Source organism: Megalopta genalis, chromosome 3, assembly GCF_051020955.1.
Source record: "Megalopta genalis isolate 19385.01 chromosome 3, iyMegGena1_principal, whole genome shotgun sequence".
In the NCBI taxonomy this organism is placed as follows: Eukaryota; Metazoa; Arthropoda; class Insecta; order Hymenoptera; family Halictidae; genus Megalopta; species Megalopta genalis.
In genome coordinates, this window is record NC_135015.1 from 7037513 (window position 1) to 7061010 (window position 23498).

The 23498-nt window shown below is 36.1% G+C and overlaps 2 protein-coding genes across 3 annotated transcripts; one reads left to right on the plus strand and one right to left on the minus strand.

The window, feature by feature from the left end:
* Window positions 1–14583: 14583 nt before the first annotated feature.
* Window positions 14584–21770, plus strand: LOC143259011 (uncharacterized). 2 transcript variants are annotated; one of them, XM_076519737.1, is made up of 3 exons: window positions 14584–15226; window positions 15839–15997; window positions 18618–21770. In XM_076519737.1, the coding sequence occupies exons 1-3, from the start codon at window positions 14818–14820 to the stop codon at window positions 18626–18628; spliced, it is 579 nt and encodes a 192-aa protein (XP_076375852.1). In that variant the 5' UTR covers window positions 14584–14817; the 3' UTR covers window positions 18629–21770. The 2 variants fall into 2 exon arrangements, with proteins under 2 accessions (XP_076375852.1, XP_076375851.1); XM_076519736.1 differs by lacking the exon at window positions 18618–21770 and having other exon boundaries at window positions 14587–15226; window positions 15839–16303.
* cmb (combover) lies at window positions 16188–22570 on the minus strand. The gene is made up of 18 exons (XM_076519732.1): window positions 22222–22570; window positions 21921–22097; window positions 21304–21421; window positions 21088–21227; window positions 20926–21024; window positions 20731–20844; window positions 20324–20662; window positions 19949–20248; window positions 19632–19883; window positions 19420–19552; window positions 19214–19351; window positions 18578–19010; window positions 17722–17841; window positions 17384–17641; window positions 17125–17299; window positions 16853–17041; window positions 16659–16778; window positions 16188–16575 (listed from the first exon to the last, which is right to left on the minus strand). The coding sequence occupies exons 2-18, from the start codon at window positions 22068–22070 to the stop codon at window positions 16477–16479; spliced, it is 3177 nt and encodes a 1058-aa protein (XP_076375847.1). The 5' UTR covers window positions 22071–22097; window positions 22222–22570; the 3' UTR covers window positions 16188–16476.
* Window positions 22571–23498: the final 928 nt, after the last annotated feature.

Here is a 23498-nt window from a genome sequence, read left to right on the forward strand (position 1 = left end):
CAACCGGGAGATGCCATAATTCTAATTTTATTACCGGGAGAAGATGCCGCTTTTGCGGGACGGCCCCGCGAACGAGAACCCGAATTTATGGGCAATTTTTCTTATTAATTTTCGTAAGTTCGACATGCGAGCCGGCGCCGCGACAATACCGCCCCCACTTCTCGCCCAGACACTCGTCTGGAACATCCGCCGTGACGCAAGAAAGCGAACTTGACGCGGGGGAACGTATTTTCACCCTCTTCTAGAGGTTATTGAGCATTCTTATCCCCCCCCCCCCCCGTCCACGCTTCTTTTTATAGGGCATTCATAAGAAAAATTCGTTTTATTAAGCTTTTTAATACATGAATGTAAAAGCAGTTTTCCTTTCGAGAGGCTCTTAGAGAATGATGATTGCTACCGGAGTACGGTGGTTATGGCCGGCTCGTCCTTGACACTGTAATGGTTTACGTGTTCTCCTGCAGACTTTACTTTCTCTATTCTCCCCGTTTTTACTCGGCATTCTATTCTTTCTTATTTTACGATTTGATCTCGTGGAAGAATGTAAGTACGAAGCATGGAACGAAATTTTCTTATACAATATATTAAAGAATCCCGAAACTTTTTTATGAAATTCAAATTTCCCATCTGTACGATTTGTGTAATTGATACAATGATTATCGTGTAATAATTACTATTATCTATATATTTGTGTAATTATATATACTATAATATATTAAATTTAAATCTGTAATCTGTAATATAATTTAATACTATATATAGTATAGTATTTAATACTATATTAAATTATATATAATATTACATTAGTAATGTAATCATTTCTTCTATTCAACAAAATTAAGTGCATTGTAAATAACAGATTTAATAGATCTCAACAATTAAACGGAAATAAAGCTATGCAATTTGTTAAGACACGGGATTAGATCGACAATAAGGAACGTCTGATCTCAAAAGCTTGCATCATGAAACCGAAGAACGGAATCTATATTGACAGTTATGTTACAGGTAGCAATGTTACCAATCGATAGCCCCGTTTCATGAACTTGCGAAGGAGATGAACGAGAAAAGGGAAGAAAGGATACGTTGAACGCTGACAACAGACAAAGAGTTTGGGTTACCGAGGACTGACGAAATTTTTTGGACACGTTAGAACGGGAAGGAGCGGCCCCGACGTTTCGAACTAGTGAATAATGGAAGGTGACGAACGGATGCCTGGCGGTGGATCTGCGAAGTGGCACGGGCCGGCAAACGGAGAAAAAAGAAGGAATAGAAAATTGCACGGTAAACTCGTGCCACCGTTTCCACCTCGCCGTGGTAAATTGAGAGTAAACAAGCGTGGCAGACGAGGACGGGAAAATATTTCGTAACGGGCGAGGAATCGCGAAGGAATCCGCCAATGAATACCTTGAAATCCATACGACGCATAATTGCGCAAATACCGTGTCACCGTGAAAAAGCATTTTTCCGATAGTTGACAACATCTTGCGCTTTTTGCAAGGCTGCTTTTTCATACATCATTTACGCCTTCGTTGCGCAGGATGTTTTGTTGATCGTGCAGTCACCTTCAAAAAATTATTACAGTGAAAGAAATACGGGGTGCACCAAAATTATGGTATTTCCAGGAAATGAGGGATTCCTGAGGTCATTTGAAGCAACTTTTTCCTTAGCAAAAATGCGGTCTGCCGTTTCGTTTACGAGTTATTAACGAAAAACACTGACCAATGATATGCGAGAACAGCTGACGCGAGGCGGCCAAGCCAACGAGCGGTCTCATTGGTCACAATTTTTCGTCATTAACTTGTAAACGAATCGGCAGATCGCATTTTCGCTAAGGAAAAAGTTACTTCAAATGACCTCAGGAATCCCTGATTTTTCGGAAGTACCATAATTTTGGGACATATTATTTATTTTATTATGTATAACTTTTTCAACGCAAAAATGGACAATTTGGGAAGAAGAGAATAAGATTATTCGAACCTTCCGGCTCGTTTTTATAGTTACCAATATATAAAAATATAATATAAAAACCAACCGCAAGGCTCGAATAATCGTATCTCCTCTTCCCAAATTGTCCATTTTTGTGCACAATCTGAGCATCAATTAGGGAGAATTTACTGTATACGTAAAAGTAAATAATTCCAATGGGTTCTAAACAAACGATCACTGCAAAATTGTCATTTTGTTTACGATACTATTGTAAAATTTTACTAATTTACTTAATATATATATTTTTTTCGCGACAAAGCGTATATGTAAACTGAGAATATAACATTCCTGAAAAATAGCTTCAGGTGAGGCTATGGCAACGGAGTTTTAGGCAGGTACTCTAGACGTTCTTGGATGACGAAACAGCTCGAAGATCTCCTTTAATAGGTAGACGTTCTATATCTTCAAACTATCTAGAATTTCTCAAAGTACCTGCCGTATCAAATATATAACGGCTGCTTCCAAGTAAGACGAAAGTATTACTGTATTGTGGAAGTTTAATACTTGATACTTAAATGCTTGTAGATAAATCTGTTACGTATCGTTTCATCAAGTGGGCTACTGTTACTCGCCGACGAAGCTGGGGAAAATGCTTATGACGAGGAAACACAAATTTAAACTGTTAAGATTTTCGACTGATGAGAACCCGTATAAAAAGTGCGAGGAAATCTGATCGAATCGTTTAACGTAAGAACGGGATAATGTCGTGTTCTCGTTCGTGTAAATCGGACATTTTATTTTGCAACACAAAACGTATTTAAAGACGTTTTCACTGAAACTATATCCAATCATAGAGACGCGAAATTTGTTAATGTTTTGTTAATATACAGGGTGTCCCAGGTTTTAAAAATTGTCACTATATTCTATGGCACAAAGTAAGAAAAAAATGTTATGTAAACATAGGTCATACAGAGCTTTATTAAGAAGTTATGACAAAAATTCAGAATAGGAATAGTAATCAACTAAAAAAAAAAATAAAAAAATAAAAAAAATCTTCGATCGATGTCAATCATGTATTGTCAACAACGGTAGGCATTTCGAAATGTATTAATAAACATAGCTTACATAAACGCACGGCATGTGCTGATCTATTCAAGCCAATGCTCGCAGTAACAGCAAGTTGATTACTATTCCTATTCTGAATTTTTGTTATAACTTCTTAATAAAGCTCTATGTGACCTATGTTTACATAACATTTTTTTCTTACTTTGTGCCATAGAATACACTGACAAAGTTTGAACATTAAAACCTGGGTCACCATGTATACTGTTATACACAACCGACTCTCAAACTATTAACACAGTTCATTTTTAATACTCAGAAGACCATGTTCGATATTAAAAGTTATAAACAATTGTGAGAACTAATTCATTTCATCACCAATCAACCAAACTCATTTCAATTTTAAATAGTTGGAAAGCAGTTATCTTTTATAACATCTTTTTTAATCTTACACACTATTTATACTGTCTTATACATTTATTTATATCTAATTTAAATTATAAATATGAGAGTTGCTATTGTTATACCAGTGAATTTACTTTGATTACTATTCAAATGCGAAACGTTTATAGAATACTTCGTTAAGGAAATTCGAAAATCCGAGTCTTAGAATCGATCGTCAGGCTCGTGTCACTCTGGGCTACAGGAAAAGAGTGCAAACACTCGGAAACCATAAATTGGGCCCTCCCCCGTATTCCATGAGGGCTTAGGGGCTCAACGACTACGTGACTGCAGCGCAGGGCATTTTCGGCGGAATCGTCAGCATGGAGGAATGTTTCCGAGGCGACGAATTTGGTTACAGTCGTTGAAAGTATACTTGGACAACGGGATAGATATTAAAAAGAGAAATTTATGTATTCAAGATAACTCGAATTGAAATCCACGTATCAAAATTCAACAAATATCACATACTAAAGATCAGTGTCAATTTAATTTGAACATTACGATAACATTGGTGATTTTGTTCCTCCGCCCCGATCTCTTCTGTCTCTAACTTGCAATTAACACGTTCCGTGCCGAGCTCTTTTTACTCGAATCTTCACACTTTGATATTTTACTAAAACTTGATGTATTACGTGCAATTATTAATTCTCGTACACATAACAACGTAACAAAAACTTATCAACGCCCATTCTTGCGGTGGAAATTGATTCTTCGGTTCTAAATTTCTTGTAAACAATTTGTTCAGTTCACTAAGTAAACATGCAAGCGTGTACCATCGATGGTACACGTGGCACGGAACGTGTTAATGCAGGATAAAACAAAATAAGATCTTCTATTTATGCAAAATAATCGACATAACGTGTATGTATATATGTGTTTATGTGTGTATGTATGTATGTACGATGACATGTTATGTTCAATTGTCGTTCATACTGCTCGATGTGAAGACATCCGTTCTGTTATCGATTTTCCGTCTATATTTTTACCCATCATATTACATTGCACATTATTTACAAAACTCTGTATTTATTAAACAGTGTCATCTATATCGATTATCAGCATCATAGCCATCAGTGTCCGGCACTAGGCGAATTCCTCTCCGTTCCCTCGTATGCTTAGTGAATTGTAACGTTCCGCTCTGCGCCAATTAATGGTAATAACAAACTCTCCCGTGAAAGATCTCTAAACGACGAACTTAGTCTTCCGGACTGTCTGCTTGTTTCCAGTAATATCGCGAGACGCGTGCGTTTCGAATTGCACGTGTTGCATCCGGCTCTTCCGTTGACGGGCTGGTATTGCGCTGTCGGCAAGGTCTGCGTCCACTCATCCATCACCCTGAGAAGCACGCAGAGTCCCGGGATCGCGATGGAAGAGCCGTTCGAGCCATCGGAAAGACCTTTCCACAGCGTTTAACGACGATGTTATGATTCGCGCACGCGAGATCCGAAATCCAGTCGGATCCAGCCCGCCCGGCCGACTCGATCTTGTTCATCGCGAAATCCGCGTACGGCGACGCTTTATCGTTCGCGCGCAATTTTCCCGTGCAGCCGTCCAGGAGAATCGTCAACGGGAAAGTTTCTTCGGTCATGCTCCCCCGTAGCCCGACAGTTTTCATAAAACGACTTTGAGTCGATCAAAGGGGAACCCATTTCGAAAACTTTCCGCGGTCATCCCGGCAATAGACCTCCCGTCGCGTCGACGGAATCAATAAAATGGCTGCATTTAGTTCGAACGTGTTCTTTTCGTCTCTTTCGATATTCGGGATGTGTGTTCGTCTTTCGTTCGAGTGAGCGCGGGATGCGCGTGACAATTTGAAGAACTGATTTGTGAGGATGCTAATCTCGATTTTATCGACCCCTTAACGTGCACGCTCGAGTTAACTCGAGCGCGCTAAACTGGCCAAACTGTGCACACTCGAGATAATTCGAGCGGCGTTGTACTTTATGTTGCTATAATTTTTCACACTCGAATGCAATCGAGAATTGAAAGTAACAATGCGAAAGCAAAACAAAAACAATCGTTTTATTGATATTTATCATTTACATGGGATTGTAAGCTATAACACTTACTTATTCAAGTGTAAAATATATCCTTTTTCTATTTATCACTTAGGACTTATCTCTTCCTTGTGAGCCGCTTTCCGACAGCGTATTCATATTCAGATTCTGATACGCTCATTTTTCAATATATATTTATTTTTGTATTTTTGTAATTTTCTTGCCAAGACATCGTTCTAAATTGTGTTTTTTTACATTTAAAAAAAATTGATTTTTTTTGGCCGGCCTCTTTCAAAAAAACTGTGCATTAAGGGGTTAACCCCTTAACATACCATCTTCTTCGCAGTTACTGCGATTAGAAATTTTTCGATTGCAATAATCTCTTAGAAAGAGAAAAAAATTAATGCTTATTGTGCGCCTAAATTTACTGGAATGCTTAAATATCGATGACAAAAGAATAGAATTTTATTGCAATTTCAAAGAACAAAATAATATCTATACTTAATGAGTTGATACCAGAAATTTTCACGACGAGTCGGATACGTCAAAGTACGGCAAGGGGTTAAGAATGTAGAGTATATCGCCGCGAAAGGAAAATTTAACTTGGATGTTTAAGAATAATATCATATTGTACCGCGGTGGATAATAAAGGATTGTGACGCAGTCCTTTACTTTAAGATACTGACACTATTCAATTTTTTAGTACTTTGTTACACACGGTAGTGTTAGGCTATGGTTTAACGACGTTAACGGTTTATTTTTAAAAGATAACGTACGAGAAACTAAAATCTTGTCATAAAACTAGTATTAATTTATCCAATTGTATTGTATTTTCTATCGGTAGTTTCACATTAGACTCAGTTCACATATAGTTTTTCAAATTCCAACGGTTTCTTGTTGATCTTTCTCCCTAAAAACTGACTGGAAAAAACTGGGTATGCCAATCAACTTATACATAGACACTGTACATAGATTGAAATCAATTTATACCATCATGGGGAAACATGAAAACGAGAGAACAAGGCAATTGATTTTTCTACATTGGTTCGCCGTCATGTTTTGGTTCATCGAAGAAGACAAGCAAACATTTACCTCCACTTCTGTTTCTCGGTTTACATTGTATACATATAATATTCTCTATATATATATTTGTAATTCCATAGAATTTAAAATCTAGTTATGATTAATTATGCAGTACTTGTGGATTGACTCGGCGGACGTAAGAAAACGCGCGGCCGTTGATTTGAACCCTTCCGGGGTTGTAAGGCCCGGATTGTACTGATGGACGCGTGTGCTCCTATGTCGCCGATTGATTGCCCTCCAAATTAACCCTTTCGCTACTACGGACCACTATAGTGGCTTTCCATATGATGCCACTGAGATACTACGGACCACTATAGTGGCTTTCCATTTGGTGCCACTGAGGTACTACGGACCACTATAGTGGCTTTCCATATGGTGCCACTGAGGTACTACGGACCACTATAGTGGCTTTCCATTTGGTGCCACTGAGGTACTACGGACCATTATAGTGGCTTTCCATAAGATGCATTATATTGCATAATGTTATTTCCTCTTATACTGTAAATTAAAGAGCGCATGCTAAGACGTTATAAAATACCCTGGAATACCCTTTATTTATAAATACCCTTTGGAGAAAAATATTTTCGTTCGAAAAATTCATTCAATTCAAACAGCTTAGGTTCTCCGCCGACCGCCGCGGAGTACCGACTTCCGCTGACGATCGCCGTCGCGTAGCGTGCAGTGATGTCGCAGCGCTCTGTTCAGCAGAAGTACCGCGACGGAGAATCCGCCCGTAGCGAAAGGGTTAATCTTGGGCAATCGGATTCAAATGTCGAGTGTGGTCGGTTTGACTGTTCGTGAACGTAAGAATGAGGAGACTTGTGCTCTGCTCGACCGAGAAAAATGACTGACTGCCTGTACGTAAAGAAAATGAATGACTGTTTGGCGGCGGTTCGTGGTGTCTGTTCGGTCGTCGAGGAAGGAGTGGGGGGACGTTTCGTCCGGGGCCCGCTAGAGGACTCATCAGTAAGGCTATCCCAGCGGGCCCTTGCCTTAGACGTGGGGGTAGGACGAAGTCTCTGTGTATATATAGGGATCGGAACGGATCGGCTACTAGCGGGAAGAGGAGCCCTCTTCTGGCAGGTCTGAAGGTAACCGCCACAACTGTGTAGCGGCACACGGTCGGCGACCGTAATAACCATAAAACTGTCTGCTTGCAGATGTCAAGGGTTCGGCAGAAAGAAAACGTCCTTGACGTTTGCAAGAACCGGAAATTCCTTTGTCTCTTTATTTTTTATCACTGCCACATGTACTGCAGGCCTAGTCGCGGAGAAAGTCGCCGGCCGCGTACCGCTACCCGGCTGAACGGCCAGCGCGCCCCTACAGCGAGGGTTCGACGATGGCTGTCTCCCCCGCCAAACTGAGCGGGGGTAAATTAAGACAGGCGTGACCTTTTTGGGGGGCATAATATAAATAACAGAGGCAAGAAACTGCAAGCTTCTTCTCGTCTAAACATTTCGCCGAGCTTCTTCTCGTCTGAATATTCCGCCGAGCTTCATCATGTAACTATCTGCACCGCGCGTCATTTACCTACATCTCCGAATAAAGTCCAGTGGAGTTTCACACTGTGTCCTTCTGTTGTACCCCGAACACAACGCGTTACAACTGACTGTTCGCGTGTACGCGAAGAATTGCAATGTGTGTTTCGACGGTTTTAGCTCAACTATTTATGTTGGTGGTTCCTTGTCTGAACTTGTTCTGGAGGGGGTAGGAACGCCAGTTGCCTGGTCGTGGAGTCTCTGCGACCCTTGTTCATACCCCGGAAATTCCTTCAGGTCAACTCCAGGTAGCGGGCCCCGTCGCGCACTCGACGTCGGCTGACCCTTCGGAAATTCCGGGTTTATGGGACTTTACGGCTGTCAAGGAGAACGGAAAGAACATTAGATGCTAGTTGCTGCTAGCTCATTTTCGACCAGCTAAAAAACATCTGCTTTATGATATGTCCGGCTATTAGGGACGACGTCCAGACAATCTGGACGCCAAATGGTTGTGGAAGTGGTCCTTGTCTAAACCCCAACCGTGGTCACGTCCGTGTCATAAACCTGGTCGCAAAAAACTCCACGTGTTTGTTCCTTCGCGATGGAACAACTTGTACATCACCATTGAAGTTCTATCCCAGTTTTATAATTTCATCTTCCTTAAAAGTAATCAACCTCGTACTACTACCTGAATTTCAACTTGGTTATGGCATTTCACTTCTATCTGTGACTATTCTACTGTGACTATTCTCTACGTAAAATAATAATATAGATACCTAAATTTCACAATTTTTCATTTGCTATTGAAAATAACCGATAGAATCAGACGTATGGAGAAATTGTTGCAGTAGACGAGCTTCGTTAATAAATTGATTGCTTTTCGATGTTTAACATTTACGAGAATTCTTCTTGCCAATGATATTATTAAATGAATATTCCCGTGGCTATTTCGTCGTATCATTTCGTAATGGAAGTAACTAATAACGTCAAACATACATTTAGTATTTCTAGCTGTTTAATAATAATTATAATAATTCCTTCTCCTAATGAATATAGATACCTAAATTTCACACCTTCCCCTCTATACGAGACGTTAAGCTGTTTAGCCTCGTCTCTATCCAACCATGTAATCGTTATCAATCCGTTATCAATTGTATTAGCGGCTCTAATAGGTGAGTGGGCAATCGGGCAGATAGAAACAAGCGGTCACTCGTAAAACCGCATCGCGTGATCGGTGAAGAAGCGGACGATACCGAGTCGCATCGCGGTTAAATTCCATCTGACGTAGGTCCGTCTGGTGTACATGCCGGTGGTTGTTGCACGGTGGACAGCAATTAATCCATTTTATAGATGTTGCCGATGTAAATGAAGTTTCCGGTCGAGTGTCCGGTCAGCGCAATAGAACGAAAGAGAAACGAGAATGACGGAAGCAGGTAGAGGGTAGGAAGCGAACCTGGTCGGTTCGGTGCTCGTAAAAAGACTGGAGGCTTTAACTGGTGCGGTTGTAAAACCCTCTAGAAGCAATTAATAATAACCGCCCTTCGCAGCTTTTCCAACGATAAAACAAGTGTGCGCCACGTTCCCCGTCACGATTCAACGACACCCGCGCAAAATCTCCGCGGAAGTCGGTACTTCGTCGTTCGTTTTTTCGTTCACACCGTCTCGGTGGTTCATCGAATCAAGGAGATCGTGTAAATACCCTTTTATCTCGTGCTGGGTTCATGGGAAATCAATGGTACTTGACTGTATCATACAACTATAGTTTCTATGTACAATGTTAGTAATAACAGCGATAAAATCGAGGAAGGATGTTAATATGCTTCTTTATCAATTAATTGAATCATAACAAATTTCCGAGTGGTATAGCAAAATCATTTCACCGAAGCCATGTAAAATCTTTCTTGGTGCTGGGAAACAAATTACATTCCTTAAATTATAAGTGGATCGCGTCTAAATAGCACGTACCTTCTTACAAACTGAGCATTTCATTCTCGAAATTGCACATTCGTAATGCATACCCTTCGCGGTAATCAATCAGAAGATCATCGATCAGAGAAATCGCCGGGGAAGATAAATATTTCCAAGAGAAGTTGAGAATTCTTGAAGTTACAAGGGACATTGACTTGGAAACGATGCTAGCTTCGAGGGGATTCTTTGGATCATTTGATAAATTAACAATTATAATATCTAATTAGAAGTCTTGTCATTAGCGTAAGCGACAGTCAGCGAATCCTCGAAGTTTCACGACAATCTTGAAATATCCGAGAAGGGAACAGCGACGTAATGTTTGGAACATTATGTTAAGCGGAGTTGAAGAATTGTAAAAATTACGAGGATCTTTCCTATAACTTTCCCTAATCATTCATACGGTTGTTAGTTATTTAGAAAATGTGCTCTGAAATTGAGTGACGCCCGTTACGTTTCGATGGTTCAGAGAATATTCAATGACGAAGAATGCTGACAATAAGAACTCGATTTTAAGTTATCTTTAAACGTAATATCGCGTATTATGAAAATCGTTCACGAATGATTTTGTAATGGCTATATGTAAATTACTGGATGACCATATTGCGAAAACAGTCATTCAGATTTTGAGCTCCAATCTCTGAGTTACGCTATATTTGTTACATTATATGTATCTAAGTTGTCTTTCCGCGTATTTGATATTCGCGGTTCCCTATGACTTTTCAAGATGCTAGGGATAATAAGCTGAGGTTCGTTTCTTTAACTTGGAATATATTTGAACATTCAACTTCACATCGATATAGAGTATAAATTTTAAAGAGTAGACTATTCCGTGTTCGGGTTGATGGTAGAATGAATGTTGTGTGTTGTGTCTTCTCGGAGGTAAGTTCGGTGTGGGTGTGTTCTAAATTTGGGACAGTCGGATTTGTGGATTATTCATTTTTTGCGAGGAGTGAGGGAAACGGTCGCCCTGACTGATTGGAGTACAAAATTAGAAAGGTGACCGTCCCAAACTAAGGGTCACCCGCAGGTAGTGTTCGTGCCCTCGGGTGACGCCCGCGAAGTAATCCGAGTGTCCCAAAGATACGCCGTAGCAAACAATGATCCGGAAAATGCCTCTTCTCGGTGGAACATGCATATCGTAAAAAACGGCTAGAATTGACATCTGGTGACCAACTGTGGGTCATAAAAGAAATACTTGAATAGAAGACGGAAATGGCTTTCAACGAAATTGTTTGCTACGGGTGTTCTGGCATTTCGATTGCTTTGTCCAAAATATGCTATTTCCTAGGGCCTTCGGTCCCTGGGTTATCCACATCTGGCAATTTTCTTCTTCCCAGGGACGGACGTAGATGGTCAATAATGTTTGACTCGAGGACAACATTTTTCCTCGTTTGATTTGTAGGGGTTCCGTCATACAACGGAACATAAGTAATTTGTTGAACTATGAATGAAATTACTGTCGCTTTGGAAGAATATATTAGTGAATTATTTTGGAAGAATATATTAGTGAATTTTCATTTATCGAATTTCGACTTTTAAGTGAGCCGTTTATTTTGAAAGTGGCATAAGTCACTTTGTTTTTAAGTCGGTCACTTTGTTTTTAAGTCGATATATTTAAGGATTTGCGTTTTAACACGTTTAAAAATATGGATGCTAACTTTTGAGAAGATTTACTTGCATTTGTTATCTCAAGATACTGATACTTTTCTCAGTATAAATAATTTCGTATAAACATTAAAAAATCACCACTTTTCATTACGGTAAAGTGACTTATGCCACTTTCAAAATAAACGGCTCAAGTGATGACAATATGCAAACATAAAATTGTAAATTAAGGTAAATTAATTTTTATCTGAACATAAATGTAATACTTAGTCGTCATTAGCATCGAACGAAGAAATCTCGAAATATCGATCTTGTTCTGATTCCCTTTCAGGTGTATAAAGCAATAACCTTCTCGCGATTTGACCTGGGCAATCGGTATCATCGGCTCAGAGAATATATTACGTGTCGAAGATGATACCGAGCTAAAATCTAAATTCTTTTTGTTATTATAAAGTAAAGTATAAGTTGCGACAAATGTATTGTATGATTTTTAAATAAAGTTTGAGAATTGATATATCTTCTTTTGTCTTACTCTTTTCTACTCAAAAAATAGGTTGTTATCCTTCGTTTATTCAGATTTAAATGTAAATAACGATGTAAAATTGTATATCTCTACTTTGCAAATGAGGTTTCGATATTTATAAAAAATGTTTTGTTACAGATAATTATGGTTCTTTGTCTCGATGATTCGAAGAGTTAAAAAGTCTCAAGCATATTTAAAGTCGACAATATTGTAAAATAGAAAAGAAATTTCTATACTGTAGTCTTATATAGTTCACCAGCAGACTGTTCCCTTTTCGCAGAGAGCACAAGGAAACCTCTGATTTTTAGCGATGTCGGTATCTCAGAACATTTAACACGAAACTCCATACGGTGTCCGGTCTACTGCGATGCCTTGTCTATGGTATAATAAGTTCCATCTGTCGCAAAGACTGCATAATCACAAACGGTCTAAAGGAGTAGATCTTAGCAAAAATGAGGTATAGGATAACAAATCCGAATTACCAGCTTTTCTTCCTTCAGATGAAAAGATTTTTATTTAATTGCACAAATCGATCGGTTAGTTATTGAATCGAATTTCTTTCGTTAATAAATGTATTATTTCTCGCTTTTTAACATTTACGACAATCCTGTTTGTTAGAAGTATGGTTAAGAACCCCACTGGCTATTTTGCAATTTCCGATAACCAATAGAATCAGACGTATGGAGAAATTGTTGCAGTAGACGAGCTTCGTTAATAAATTGATTGCTTTTCGATGTTTAATATTTACGAGAATTCTTCTTGCCAATGATATGATTAAATGAATATTCCCGTGGCTATTTCATCGTATCATTTCATAACGGAAGTAACTAATAACATCAAACATACAAAGTGATTTTTAAAGTACAAATTTATCGAAAAATCGTTACATCGAAAATATTCTATTAGTATTTCTAGCTATTTAATAATAATTATAGTAATTTCTTGTCCTAATGAAACCTTTTAGTATACTCTTGTCTGTTTTACTATCTAATGTTTAAACAAAATTAACTAATAACTCGAGATAAAGAAAAACTTTCGAAGCATAAATATTAAGTAATCTACTTTCACGTGGATATGACATAGTGCATATAAAAATCTGCGAAAATCATGTTTCTCCACACTTTAATAAAATTTTGACAATTAGATCGAAAACTGTTTTCAATATTTATAAAAAATATCAATCAAAATTAATTAATAATTATTGCTGAACAAATACAAGAAATAGTTAATTACTTAAAGTTAAGAATTATTATTTTTTAAATATTTTTAGTGAAAATTTCATTGCAATACCTCCAATAGTTCAAAAGTTATAAGAAAACATCATTGCATTTCTCAATCGGAGAATATTTCTATTTGTGGATTGAGTATCTTTTTCATTCCTATAATAGAAAACGCTGCTGGCTCTATCTCGTATTTATCAAGCAGCTACACATCTCTAGATAATACCATTTATGTAACGAAATCTGTACAGCAGATACCGACCTGCTGAATCCGTAAAGTGCCACAGCATTTTCTATAGAGTCGGTAATTCAGACCTTAGGACAAAAAAGGCATTGCATGCATTGTCTGTACCAATTCTAAGTCTGTGGTACGGATTACGGATCATAAGCTGTGGAATTCACGAACCACCGATAACATTGCACACGACATAAAGATGATAATGGATTCTTAGAATTCCAAAAATGCGGTACAAAAAAATAGATCGGATGTTTGATCTATTCATATGCATTGTCTGTGGCGCAACGTTTCTTACACGTTTTGAATGTTAACTCTCGAATCATTGAAAATTCGTAAGCATTCTAGAAGAGATCTACTTAAAAAATTGAAGAACAATGAAAGCATAAACGTTTTGGAAAATATGGACCACAGACTTGCTTAATTTATAACATTTGCCATTTTCTTTGTAATTTTAATATCTGAACTGTTTTAATGCATAATGCAAATAGGTGAGGTAATCGACTATTTCATCAACAGCTGTATAATCGAGCAGTGTGCCAAGTGGGTGAAGCCTTCCCCTCATAATATTCTCCTCGTATGAAATCATTAATTCGAACTGCGCGCTTTTAGAAGAGATGAAAGAATCATAATATCTCTGGAAATAAATCCTCAATATTCATGAAAATCTTCAAAGAATATTTGTATGGGATATTATGTGAAACAAGATTACTTCCGTAGACAAACCTGTATTTTATTTGCAAGAATAAGATGATTCCAACACACATCATCACATCATTTACATTACGCAATGGCATTGGCCAATAGGAACGCAGACCGTCAATGGTTGTGTACTGTGTTACACGCGTATACTACACACGAAAGTCTCAATGCCATTTCAGCCGTTTCAAAATCATGTTTCATTTTACAGTAGGATCATCTCCTGAAAATACCTTCAAATGTTGAGTCAGATAGTAACGTAAGCACGTCAAATTTCCATGTGTGGGTCGATTGTTGGAAACCTGAGTTGGTGGGGATTTAAAGAAATGGACTAAATCGAGCGAGCACGGCCGAACGTTGCCGATCCACCACTCGAGCATACTCGGCTTCCAACGTTCCAACCCGAACTACATTCGCTGTTCTCCTCGTAAAGTGTCGACGTCGTGTTCGTTTTATGGTGCTTTCTGTTTGTTTATTTTTATCAGTTTGTTAAACGTACAGAATCAATAGATACATAGTACGATATATTTAAACGTTTCGGAATACTAACAAAAATCGGTATTAAAAGAAAAGATTGAATATGGCGGTAACTAGTGGTGCTATGTATAACACGAGAGCAGTCGTTCCATCGTTCATGTCGTCAAATTCATATTACGGTTACGTGCCGACTTTTAAAAAAGAGAATCAACTGAATCCTGTATTAGAACACGAGGAAGTTAGTGGAACGCCGGTACACAGTCATCGTACTTTTGATACAGCTATGGAAATTGACGAAGACGGATATGATTATTCGGTGGCATCCTGCTATTTGAATAACGATTCCGTCATTCTAGAAGCATCAGCACAATGTCGATTGAAGGCTAGCGATCAGCAACAGCAACGCGAGGGACAGGCGGCACACAACTACGCGGATACGCTCCGACGGAGAAACCGGAAGCGAAGCAACAGTGATCACTATCCTGCCGACGATCCAAAAAAATTTCGCGAAGGTAGGAGAGAATTCAAAACATCATTATTTAACACTGTTTTGTGGGAGAAAGATTTGATAATGTTTCCATTTTCTATTCGAGTGACCGTTCACACGAAACCTCGACCTCATCAATTCATATTCGTACGTGATTCAGCCACATCTTGTTAGAGGTCGTTGTATTTTCTTCTGTGAACATTTGAGCGGGAAAACACATGTTAGAGAAAAAAAAACATGTAGGAGAAATCTAAAAGTAGAGAATTGTTGGATCTAATGAATGAACAATGATAACGTTACCACCCTTTCAACATTATATTAATTGATATTACAAATATATGAATATTCGATTTACATCCCTATGGGGATAAGGTTGTGTATTTACGTGTGACCACAGAGATTTTCATCCGATCCTGGCATTAAATTTATTTTGAAGCTTAATGCATCCTGTCATCTTCTGTACCATGGATAATGGTATGCAATGGAAAGCACAGGTGCTAATATTTTTTCATAAACTAATGACACTTAGTAAGTTTGGTCTTTTTTTGATGGTAAGGACATAATTTGCTGACAAAATGGATGACATAAAATGTATCCAACCAAATTAGTCGATAAGTTAGTGGGTTTCCTTTCAGAGGCAGTGGTAACCACCACATACACCGTGGTACAAGAAATACAAAGGACTGTGGACTGGCAAAGGTGTCTTATGAGTCGGAACTATTGCGTGTAACTACCAGTGTTGACAAACGCATGGAACAAGTTGCTGTAAGAAACAAGAGCTGCTGTTTGGCAGCAGGTAATCATAATCTCTTAAGTAATACAGAACATTTATTGTCAAGCAATAAATTTAAATCGTGTGAAAACAATGCTGAGTATGAAACAGTTTTGTTTGAAACACATGGGTGCTCTATTTATCATTTTCAACGATTACAAATGCTTGATAATGATTGCACAGAAACAGAATTTTAATTAAAAGTATACGACAATCATTTTTAACATTTATATTTTTTGTATTCGCATCAAGAGTTGTATATTTGTTACTCATAAGTATGTCATTACATTGTACCATAAAATTAAAAATAAATATTTACTTTTCTTAAAAGCTACGATGTTTATTATAATCTAAGCAATGCATGTTATGATTAAAAGAGTTTTTTTTGTCACATCTCATTCTTGAAAGAAAGTTATCGACATATGAAATATTAAAGTGAGTAAAAATATAATACTTAACAGAGAAAAACTTGGAATTCTATTTAATAGAAAAATGAAATTTAGCTACTCTACGCCAATTTCATAATCTGATGTTTGAGTAGAAATTAATGGTCCAATTGCTTCATCTCGACCTTGGTCATCATCTTCTTCATTGTTAGGAAGCTGTAAACAAAATTATATTTCCATTGTATTTTGTAATATACGCGTTCCACTTATAATACTAAAACAAGTTACATTGGAAATACCTGTTTATTCCCAGAAGGGTCAGGTCTTGATTGATCTGCTTCTGCCAAATCTTCATTATAACCAGGTTTAATAGAATATAGTAATGGCAGAGTATATGCAAAATCAGTGGAAGGTGTTCCCTATAAAATATATATGAAGTATGAAATGAAATCCAATTTCAAATATTTATTCGAATTAATGAAATAAAATTCACCGGCATGTCTAAATGCTCTAACAATGGTACATGTGCAGTTGGAGATGTTGAAGTCCCAGTTTGAGATGATACAATCAATTCCGCAATGGATGAATTATTTTCTGTACCAACATCCAATACTAGATCTATTTCAGAATCTTCGTCACTAGATTGACAACTTTCACTAGCCGTTTGATCAGTCGTTTCATTCTGTAAAAAAGAATTATACTTCATATATAATGCACAAATAATGTCTAATGGAATTGTAAATGTGTTTTACATAATGTACAGACCAATGGATTGCTCAGAGGTTGCATATCCTGCAAAGAACGCAGTGATCTCAGTAGTCGAGGTCGTAGTTTGTGATCTTCACTTATGTTTTTAATTTCTGTTAATACAGTTAGTAAATAATCTGGTTGCTTTTTATTTACTGAAATTAGTAAACTTAGAACTTCCCTCAATTCTGAACTAAATAATAAATATGAAAATAAATATACTTAGATGCTTATAGAAGATAAAGTCGTTAAAATGGTACTGTAAATTAAGAAATACCTCGTGTTTTGAAGTGGATGTTCATCATTTATAACGGATGGTAATCGAAACGTTGAATGTGCTTCTTCCCAAAGATTATCGACCTGTTGTTGAGATACTTCATTTGTTAAAATATTGCTACGTATCACGGTATTTTCTCTCTCTTGCTGTTGCAAGTTAGATGATAATTGCAAATTCAAAGAATATTGTACTTCTGCTGCACTTAGTGAAGGCAAAGGCAAATTATCAGCTCCTTGTTCCCGATTGCGTTTGTCCTTCCTTTAATTGAAATTCATCAGATATAATAATAAAAATTAGGTCTAAATATTTCTAACTAAATAATTGATACAATTACACACATAAGAGAGGTATTGACGGTTGACATAGTAGTTCCAGCGGACGTTGCATTTGCAACGGCACCCGTTGTAGCATCAGTGACAGTTTTTGCATTCCCTGACAGCAAGTTTTGTCTGGAATAACTGAAAATTTCAAAAACAAGCAAATATTAATTCAATGTACAATCACTTCCAAAATATTCATACCATGCATTATCAGCTAAAATTACTAATATAGAAACTTCATGTTCTGTTAAGTATTATGTATGAAAAAAACCAAAACAAAATCAGGACAAAAAATAAAGCATCAGTTATTGCTGTTTGAACCATAATTGTTAGTCAGAATTACAATATTTCAATTCATTTAATTCTTCAACACGTTATTTTACATACCCATAGTTTACGTACCCATATACTATCCTCATTTAGTTTCATATTCACTAACCATTGGACTATAGAATTAAAATCAACGGCGATTTATATGTGATATGGTATAAACGAGGGTAGTAATAAGTAAGAAGGACAAGACAAACAGTGTACAGATAGACTGTGAAGTTTATTATTTTATGCAATGATAAATTAGATTTACACAAAAATGAAAGATGGATGTATACGATCTACTGATTATAACATACCTAAATATAATTAAAAAGTTGTATTCTTTTTTTAACAACATCCAATTGAAAAAGAAAAGAACATTGATTAAAAACTGAACTTCATAAATATGAAAACAAATCTTATATTGAATGATTACATGGTCTAAAAACTCCAATTTCGTATATGATACGATTGTATCTATATTGATACAGATTACACTTTCACGGCACTAGGACAAATAATAGAAATCGTACCAATTAATTATACATGGATATTTCATTACCTTCTAAAATTATCCCAATAGTTGTTTGCTCTATTTCCAGGTGGTACTTGATTGTTCAGTTGCTGTTGTTGATGTTGAGAATTGACAGAAGTTGCTGTAGCATTGTGCGAGAATGCAGGAGAAGAGTTTGGTAATGACACCAAATTTGGTAGAGACGAACTTGGTGGCAATGTAGAATCTAATGTTTCACCAAGGTGATGAGCATTACGACTTAAATTAGAATATTCATCATTATTTTCACTATTATTACTTCGCTGCTGCAAGTGTGTTTGTCTCAATTGTGTTTGTAGCTGATTAATAGCTGTGCGCATGGCTTGTAATTCACGCTGTTGAGACCATAATAATTGACAGCATTGTTGTATTGTAGTACCCATCATCTGAAGCTGTTGAGCTTGAGACCCTAACACCAATTGCCGATAATATTCAGACGAACCTGAACAAAGTTATACACAACTCACAGTCGTTTGAAGTTCTTTAACATACGACATATCAAAAATCGTGATTCAACCGACAAAGTATGTTCAAATTTAATATTTTTGAAAATAAGGTATAAAATTAAAAAAGATATGTTTTTGACTTATCTTTTCACCTTTTACGATTTATATAACGATTTTCAATGCATCTTGTATATCTTACCGTGTTGTAATTGATTTAATGGAGGTGGTGGATATGTCCACCAATTCCCACTGAAACCATTTTCAATTGCTGTTGTTTGAGCATTGTCCATTAAATTTTCTGTCGATACATCATCTACACTTTGATCATTAGAGCCTCCTATATGCCACATGGTAAGAGCTTGTAGTTTAAATATAACAAGTTTGTAATGCTGTGATATACTTTACCTGTTACAGCAGAAGGAGGCCAAACGTTAGCAGGAGTACTTGTATTACTAATATGGGAATTAGAACTTCTATGGCTATTTAAATCAGTTGGTCCTCCTAGATCGCGGTTGACGCTAGATGAATGTGACGAATCCTATTACCCCATAAAACAAAAGTGATATAAATATAGATTTTTATTTATCAACGTGCACGAAAAAAACATTAAAAAGTACCTTCCGCATACGATCTTCAATTTGACGTATTTTTCCTTGAATTGGTAGAGCTTCTGAAGTACTATTATTGTCCAATTTTTTATCAGAGTTAGTTAATGCCGAGACTGATGGTGGAGGAGTCGAAATAGGAAAGCCAGTTGTCGAATTAGAAAGAGCTGTTGTTGATGTAACTGATGGTTGCTTTAATCGTTGTAATTCTACCCTAGTACTTTGTAATAAAGCAGATTGTTCTCGTAACTCTTGCGTAAAAGCCTACAAATAGAATAATCTATAAATACAGTTCGTAACGTATATTTAAATTTATATCATGATTTTACCTGAATTTCTTCAACTGTAGGCCTATTTTCTATGTTTCTACTTTTTTCGTAACTCTTTTCATCAACATCATTTTGTCCATCAAACGCAATGTTTGATCCATTTTCTTCTTCATTAGAATTTAAAGCAGCTGCTATATCACCATTTAAATCTACTTCTTGTTCAGGGTCAGAGTTCGAATCGAGACATTCGCGGGCTCTTGTCACTTCATCCATCAATGCTGTCAAATGAGCAAGTTGTGCTTTCATAGCTTCTAATTCAGCAGCTTTATCTCTTATACAATTTCTTGAACCTTCGGAACTCTAAAATATACACATGATAAATGATAATACATTCCAATTTCAGTTACGTTATACTATAAAAAATGGTATACTAACACAGCTGCCCCTATCAGACATTTCCATTGCATGCAGTTCTGCGACAATGTGATCCATGCGTTTTTTCTTTGATTGAAGTTCAGCTAATTTTGCTGTTGCAGATTCCAGTTGTTCAACATTTACAACGGGTAATGATGGGCTTAAAGTAACTTCATTTTGATTTTCTTGTTGTATAAGAGCTTGTTGAGCTTGGCGTGCTTCATTCAATTTGTCTGTAACACTTAATTGCATTCCAACAACACTAGCTTGATGTTTCATTAAGCGTGAAAGCTTCCTCTGCAATTCTTCCGCCTTACGGAGTTTATTTTCTCTACTAAAATCGCCATTTTCATCTCCATTCTGGACAGAAATTGTTGAATAGAATATACTGAATTAAAAATATAAATATATGTAGATTTTGTAATAACCTCAAAGAACAGTTCATGGTTATCATATTGCTCCAAAAGTCTGGATAATTTTCTTTCGCTATCATAAAGATCCTCCAACATGGTGCCCAATTTTTCGTTTAGTGCTTGTGCTCTCTAGAATATAATATTATAAATATAATAAATGTGTACATATAAATACTGTTTCATATTATTATTGATTTTATACAGACTTACAGGATCGGTGGACTGAACAAGCGAATCCATCAGTGTTGATGTAACTCTGATACATTCTGATATCTTATTTAAACTAGCTCCTACTTGACTTCTGTCAGGCTGTAACAGATGAATGTATATTTACTTATACATTTATTAATGTTAATAATGATTACAATTTACCATTTTTTCAACATTAGAAGGTTTCCTTCCTTCAAATTGTGAAGGTGATTGAGTTTGAGCATCTGTAGGTGGACCCATCTTTTGCCAATGTGTGAATTCCTCTGCACTGTAATTGTATGGTCGTCCACAGGTATATGATGCTGTGATAACAATAAGGAAAATATTAATTAATTGCAGTGTGAAAATATGGAGACATAAAAATTTAAATATATTTACCAAATTCAGATATATCTTGATAAGATGTTGATGGTACAGAAGGAACTGATCTTGTATTACTATTCTTTGTTATCCTTAAATGTTTCCTTTCACTAACTGGTTTCCAGTCAAGTTGGTACTATTGCATGTAATTGTTAAATTAAAGAAACTTATTAGGTGTACAATGCAATGATTTCTAGAAATGGTCAGTGAAATAATGTAACCCTACTGTCTCGAGGTAGAATTGTATCTGGATACGTATTCTTAGAGAGAACTTCCCCACTATTCAGCTATCTATTAATAGATTATCTTCTAAAATGCTATATACAGATGCAGCATAAAGTTTTCATTTACGAAGTTCAAATTACATCAATTTAAGAAAGATTTCACATTTAAATTTATATTTGATTATTTTTAATGTATAAAATTCTTTAACATGTTTAAATTACAGTGTATAGATTAAATTACAATAAAATTATTTCAACACATTTATGTGGAATACGATATTATTTAATTTGTTCTATTAATTTAAAAATATAACATAATAATTTATATTATGGTAAATAGACTACTATATCATAAAATAAATATTTTACATAAAAATTAGAGGTATTATAATTATTTTCAAGTCAATTTACCAAATTGTTAGTATGCTGTGCACGTCCATAATAAATGGAATGGTTTACAAATGGATTAACAGCAGACCGTTCTCTATTTCTATCATTTCTTCTATTGCTTTTTGGAAGTGTGCCTGTATTCCGTGGACCATCATTAAAACCAGATGACATGATTTTTTCTTTGTAAATGTTCTTACACTGTTGAAAAAGTATTTTTCTTTGTTCACTGGCTTTTCACAGTTAACCTTGCTACACAAGTGTTACCGCCATATTATTTCAGAATCTATTTATTGCATATTAAAAAGAATATAGTGTCATTTACCTGTCCAAATCGATGAACCGACTATGCAGAAAGGTGCATGCCAGACAAATATTAAGTAGTAACTGAGGCAGTTCTGGTTCCGTCAAATGTTATGAACGGGATAGCATTAAAAGTATAAAGCGGTATTCACGAGACTCTTACGTCAAAATACTTGGCAGGCTAATAAAAAGAATAGGATATACTATAAATAAGTTAGGGCATTGACGTATTTACCGTGACGATTATAAGAATATATCGATTGTAGTGCAATCAAAATCACTTCCAGTTACCCACATCTACGGCCATTTTTAAATACTGACATGTTGTTTGGTTGCAAAACAAGACATGTGTTACCATACCATATCCAGGGATTTGCGTACATATGTACTACATATATTAGTTAGTCGTTATTCAGGCAATAGTAGTTTACACTGTATTGATATAAATAAAAGAAGAGAGAGAGAATTACAGAATTTGTACAACGATCTATTATTTATTGCTATATCAATAATTTGATGTTTCTACCGTCAAAACAAGACATTAGCATTGTATATAAAATATTATTTCAAGAAGACGTAAAATACATAATATCATACATTTAATCATTATTAAAATGTAATACATAATTATTTAATTTCCTTAAAGTATGTTTTTATAAGTCATCTTATGTAAATCGCATAATATACAATATCATATCGACATGTACATAACAATTTTCTAATGTGTTTTGCAGTCACTTTGTATTCTGTACGTTTTTTACATTGAATATTCCTTTGACACTTTTTTCAACCTATCATAAGACAAATCATTATGGGTGGTTCTCTTAGTGTTTCACTATTCAGAATGGTAATTGATTGCAACGATATATGTATGCATATATGTATATATGCCCTAATCTATAGATGAATTGAATAAATATGTAAATCGCGTATTTTATTGGTTCTGAAGATCCGATAAATAGATATTAATCAGCATAGCATGGAAATTATTTCTGTGATTAAATCTGTGATCTACGTATATGTACATCTATTTACAATTCTATATAGTTTATTTTGTAAAAATTTAATTAACAATATTTACTACCGCTGCGTTAAAGCCACATTCATACAGGATAACCAAAGCATAAAAATAGACATCAGATCCTATAGATTTTTGTGCTTTAAGCTAACTACATTACCGACTTACAAATCCGCATGTGTATCATAGTTCGATAAGGTAATCGTCTCAGGTCCCGAAAGTGTATCAAGTGCACGATCTATTCTTATATCATGTCTGTGGTAATATTCGTGAGTCAGTAT

Bases quoted from the DNA above. Each gene is read 5' to 3' on its own strand.
- LOC143259011 (XM_076519736.1), top strand. From the start codon at position 14,818: ATGGCGGTAACTAGTGGTGCTATGTATAACACGAGAGCAGTCGTTCCA. The intron at 15,227-15,838 runs GTAGGAGAGAAT...TTCCTTTCAGAG, and splicing joins TCCAAAAAAATTTCGCGAAG to GCAGTGGTAACCACCACATA.
- cmb (XM_076519732.1), bottom strand. From the start codon at position 22,070: ATGTCATCTGGTTTTAATGATGGTCCACGGAATACAGGCACACTTCCA. The intron at 21,228-21,303 runs GTAAATATATTT...TTGTTATCACAG, and splicing joins TCAAGATATATCTGAATTTG to CATCATATACCTGTGGACGA. The intron at 16,779-16,852 runs GTGAATTTTATT...TATATTTTATAG, and splicing joins TAGAGCATTTAGACATGCCG to GGAACACCTTCCACTGATTT.